This window comes from Hordeum vulgare, chromosome 3H (assembly GCF_904849725.1).
Source record: "Hordeum vulgare subsp. vulgare chromosome 3H, MorexV3_pseudomolecules_assembly, whole genome shotgun sequence".
Lineage (NCBI taxonomy): Eukaryota > Viridiplantae > Streptophyta > Magnoliopsida > Poales > Poaceae > Hordeum > Hordeum vulgare.
Genome location: NC_058520.1, coordinates 64,225,137 through 64,229,329, shown reverse-complemented (window position 1 = coordinate 64,229,329; position 4,193 = coordinate 64,225,137). Strand labels below are relative to the sequence as shown.

General features: G+C 36.3%; 1 protein-coding gene across 1 annotated transcript; it reads right to left on the bottom strand.

The window, feature by feature from the left end:
- Window positions 1-554: 554 nt before the first annotated feature.
- Window positions 555-3,034, bottom strand: LOC123439526 (homeobox-leucine zipper protein ROC4-like). Its single transcript, XM_045116232.1, has 4 exons — window positions 2,957-3,034; window positions 1,861-2,141; window positions 1,667-1,784; window positions 555-1,447 (listed from the first exon to the last, which is right to left on the bottom strand). The coding sequence occupies exons 2-4, from the start codon at window positions 2,133-2,135 to the stop codon at window positions 1,205-1,207; spliced, it is 636 nt and encodes a 211-aa protein (XP_044972167.1). The 5' UTR covers window positions 2,136-2,141; window positions 2,957-3,034; the 3' UTR covers window positions 555-1,204.
- Window positions 3,035-4,193: the final 1,159 nt, after the last annotated feature.

Genomic DNA, 4,193 nt, shown 5'->3' with positions numbered 1-4,193 from the left:
GAAATCATGAGAGATGAAAATGGGGTAGGAAGGGAATTTAAACATGATAGATATTTTCTTGGACTCGGGAAAATATAGGTAATTTAATAAAAATGATTGGGGGGATTTAGAAGATACAATTTCAAATAAGTTTGAATAAAGTTCAAATTATCTGAATTCTAAAGGACAGAAATTTTAACTAGTAACCCTACATAAGCAGTATGATTTATTGGCAAGAGTTGACCATATATTGAGCATATAAATTTGGAAGTCAAATACCCATTCAAATTGAACAAGTTGAAATAAGTTGAGCATATGTCTCGAAATAAGTGGAAAATGCTCATAAGCTTGGTGCAATTGATCATGACATGAAGTTTAGGAAGGATCAAAGAGAAGTAGAAGGAGATGGAAACATACAAAAAAAAATAGAAACACAACAAGGTATGGGGATGATGCATGATGCAAAAAATAAATAAAACAAGCATCACATGAAATACAAGCATGATCAATCACAACAATGGTAGAGGTATTGGTCTTGGGTTGTCACCCTTACTAACACGTGATGTTTTTATTTTTCTACTTGGCATAATTTGTGTGAGAGAGCATCAAGCACAAGAGGAGCCTAAGGACTCCTTCACCAAGTATTGCACTACTTGTAGCTCCGGATCCTCCTCACCATGTTTCGTGTATGACTCTGCAGGTGTATGCACAATGGGGAGTGTGCGAGGTGGACGGCGATTGTGGTTCAGTTCTAGCCATGCCTCCTGAATTTCATCAATGCTCGCATACCACTTTATGTTGCCAAAGAACATCAATGGCAAAGGTATCTCATCAATGACATACTGACACAACGCAATGTTAGAACACACACATGCACAAAAATTTATGGTTTGACATTCAACTTCAACTTTTATGTATGTTTTTCACCATTTATTGGCATCTACTTAAACTCTTTTGTTACAAACTCAAAGACCTAAAGACGGGTTATGGACCGAGCTTAACAACAATGCCATGCCAAAGCTGCTCGTCCTACAACCCCTACATTGTTGCCATGACTGCCATATCTCGTTCCATCCCATGTATCAACCATGAGAGCCTACGAAAATAGATAAACAAGCGGCCAAGTTGTGTACATACACACGCAACATGGTGCATTATTTGCTAGATGAGGAACCAAGTAAAACTAGGGTTCATGCGTCAGACTTAACGTTCAGCCCCATGGGAGTCACTTGCCATTTCGGCGAAGACCCTCTGTAAGATATGTAGTGGCATGTAAGAGTTCTTCCTTGAGCCTCATATTCTCGGTGTATAGGAGATGGCGCTCGGAGGTACCCTGAGTTTGTACCATCACCCCACTACATTTGAGGCAGGTCTTGTTTTGAAAAGCCAATTTGATGGCTTGATGTTCAGATTTTAGCCTCTTATTTTCTGCCAAACGATTTTGTGTCTCCCGCTGCTGCATCTTGACCTACATTTATTAATTTCAGGTACACGTCATTTTATTTAGTGGTTACAAGAGTATGACACCATATTCATGAGGGGAATATAATATTATATTGGAAGATTGGAAGACGAACAGTGCTACGATGTTCAGTGGAGTTTGTACTATTTAACATCAAAGTGTGCACAATTTCATATAGTAGGTGATCCGTATGTAATGCACCATGGAAAAGAGCCGTATATATACCTTGGTAAATGTGCATTTGTTTTGGAACCAGAACTTGACTTGCTTGGTGCTCATGCCAAGCCTCTCACTAAGGTTCTTCCGGAGTTTCTCATCTGGACAAGGGCAGTCTTGGAACACACTAAAGATCACGTTAATGAAAATGGATTAGTAAACATCTTTGATGGTAAGAAACATTGATTGAGTATGTATTATACGCTTCAAGTTGTTGGATTTGTTCACCACGCAGACGGTGATAATTGGCACGCCTTTTGTCCATTCTCTGCACACTATGGTCCTGTCCATCGTTGTTGCCTTGGTCTGCAGCAACATTGTTGGCATCATCAGTGTTTCTCATGATGGTAGTGGCTCCATGGTGGCCATCCATATCATCACCATGGTCGTGCTGGAATATGTGGTTGTGTGTGCTTGTATTGAAGAGGTCAAACTCATTGTGCACAATATTGTTGTAATGCGGCCACTCTTCATCCATGTTGATCTGCTACCATCAAACAAAATGTTTATTCGACTCTGTAGTGTTGAAGGTAGCAGGTAAAACATATGTTAAGAAAAAATAACGTAGTAGTGAAAAATGAAGCCGTGCATAGAAGTGTCATGGAGAACTGTATAACTCAAACTACATACATTTAGATTTATGTGCCCACATTAATCCGATGCTACTTCACTTTAAGAATACTTGAAATTCTCTCATATGAGTTCCCTAGACCGAGATGTAATCGAGTAGACTTTAATAACTACCCAAAAATATATATTACATACTTTCCTGACTTCACTACAAAATATTCATGATTATCTGGTGTTGATTACCTCAATAACTTCAAAACATATATGCCCTACGTAGTAATGCAAAACTATTACTTCCCCATCACATCAGATTCTTTTAATTTATCCGAAGAACTATATTTTGTCAACTACTCCATCAAATTACAGAAGCTAGATATTAAAACACACTATATTGGGGAAATCATATTAGCCATAATAGCTTGATAGGCATGATAATATAATCTGATCTATATGTGAATACAATGAGATCTATGTTATCTCCTATGTTTTACATTTGGAAGATTAGCTTAGGTTATAGCAAGATGCTAGCCATCCCCAAAGCAAAACGGTAAAACACTATTTCTACGTGTATTCCCATTCAATCAATAGTGGATCTAGATTTCTGTCCATGAATAGATGAGATGAAAAATGTTACGAAGTATCTGTCATCAACTTTAGAAGTTATAGATCCAATGATAACTAGAGTAAAAAGGTATACACATATTCTACATGAACGGATTCAAGAATTACCTTTGACTTTGGTAGCTGTCTTCCTTAGAACTTCAGTAGGAAAAAAGTACATGAATCTGTTTTGTTCCTACCGAGATATCAAATGCATTCAGAAAAATAGCTACGACTGTCAGAATTTAAAGCCATGAGGGGCATGAAAAATTTATGCCACAACCCATGATTAATGCAAGCAATAAATTGTATCCAAATATACGGCTAAGATAACACAAAATTTGAACATTGCGGAGTGGCTTATATATAGGCCATAATTAATAGTCACTAATCATATTTGTGGAGTGGATATTGTTATATTAATGACGAAATATTGTACTATATATAAACAATATAAAATGGGTGGTTCAGATTATCAATAGAAAAGAACGTCTCACATCCATAATATGTGTAGATCTAAATGATATACACGGGCATAAAGAGTTCTTCAGCCAATACTACATACATATTAAAAAAGGCAACACCTCCAATCTATCCATCAAGTATCAAGGAAGCACAATAGGAAAGAGCACCAACAGTAACTTGTATCCCAATATAAGGCTCATATGCATGCCATGTATTTAGATTGTTGTTGCATGGTATATATATAGGGCATAATTAATACTCATTATGAATATTTGTGGTCTGAATATTTCCATATTTGTAATAATATAACATATTACTAAAAGTTTAATAAAATAGGAATGGGTTGTTCCGATTATCAATAGAAGAGGATAGTTGGGATCAATAATACGTTGTAGATCAAAATGACATAAGTGGACATAAAGAGTTCTTGAGCCAATGCTACATACACAACATCTTATCTTTGTGGGAAAAACTTCTCATCTATTCACCAACTACAAGGTAGCACAAAAAACACCAAGAGTAACAAAAATTACATCAAAACCCGTAGAACAACTAGCAATGATAGCAAGCAGTTAGAGATGGCAATGGGTATCCATTACCCATCTATCCTGCGGGAAAAAACCCTATTAGGGTAAGGGTATGGGATAAACATTTACCGATGGGTATATAAATAGGAAAATCTGAAACCCATCGGGTAGAGTGGGTATGGGTATGGGATCATATAACCCATACCCATGTACCCATATAAAATCTATGTAAACTCAAATTTATATCTATAATCTACACTATGTCAATAATTTGTGAACTGAAAGTGTATGCCTATGTGTTGTTCTTTATGAATATATGATGTTGTTTTATAAGTATGTGTTGTAGATATAATCTATCTTTGTAAACTATATGA

Bases quoted from the DNA above. Each gene is read 5' to 3' on its own strand.
- LOC123439526 (XM_045116232.1), bottom strand. From the start codon at position 2,135: ATGGATGAAGAGTGGCCGCATTACAACAATATTGTGCACAATGAGTTT. The intron at 1,785-1,860 runs GTATAATACATA...CGTGATCTTTAG, and splicing joins CAAATCCAACAACTTGAAGC to TGTGTTCCAAGACTGCCCTT. The intron at 1,448-1,666 runs GTATATATACGG...TAATAAATGTAG, and splicing joins ACAAATGCACATTTACCAAG to GTCAAGATGCAGCAGCGGGA.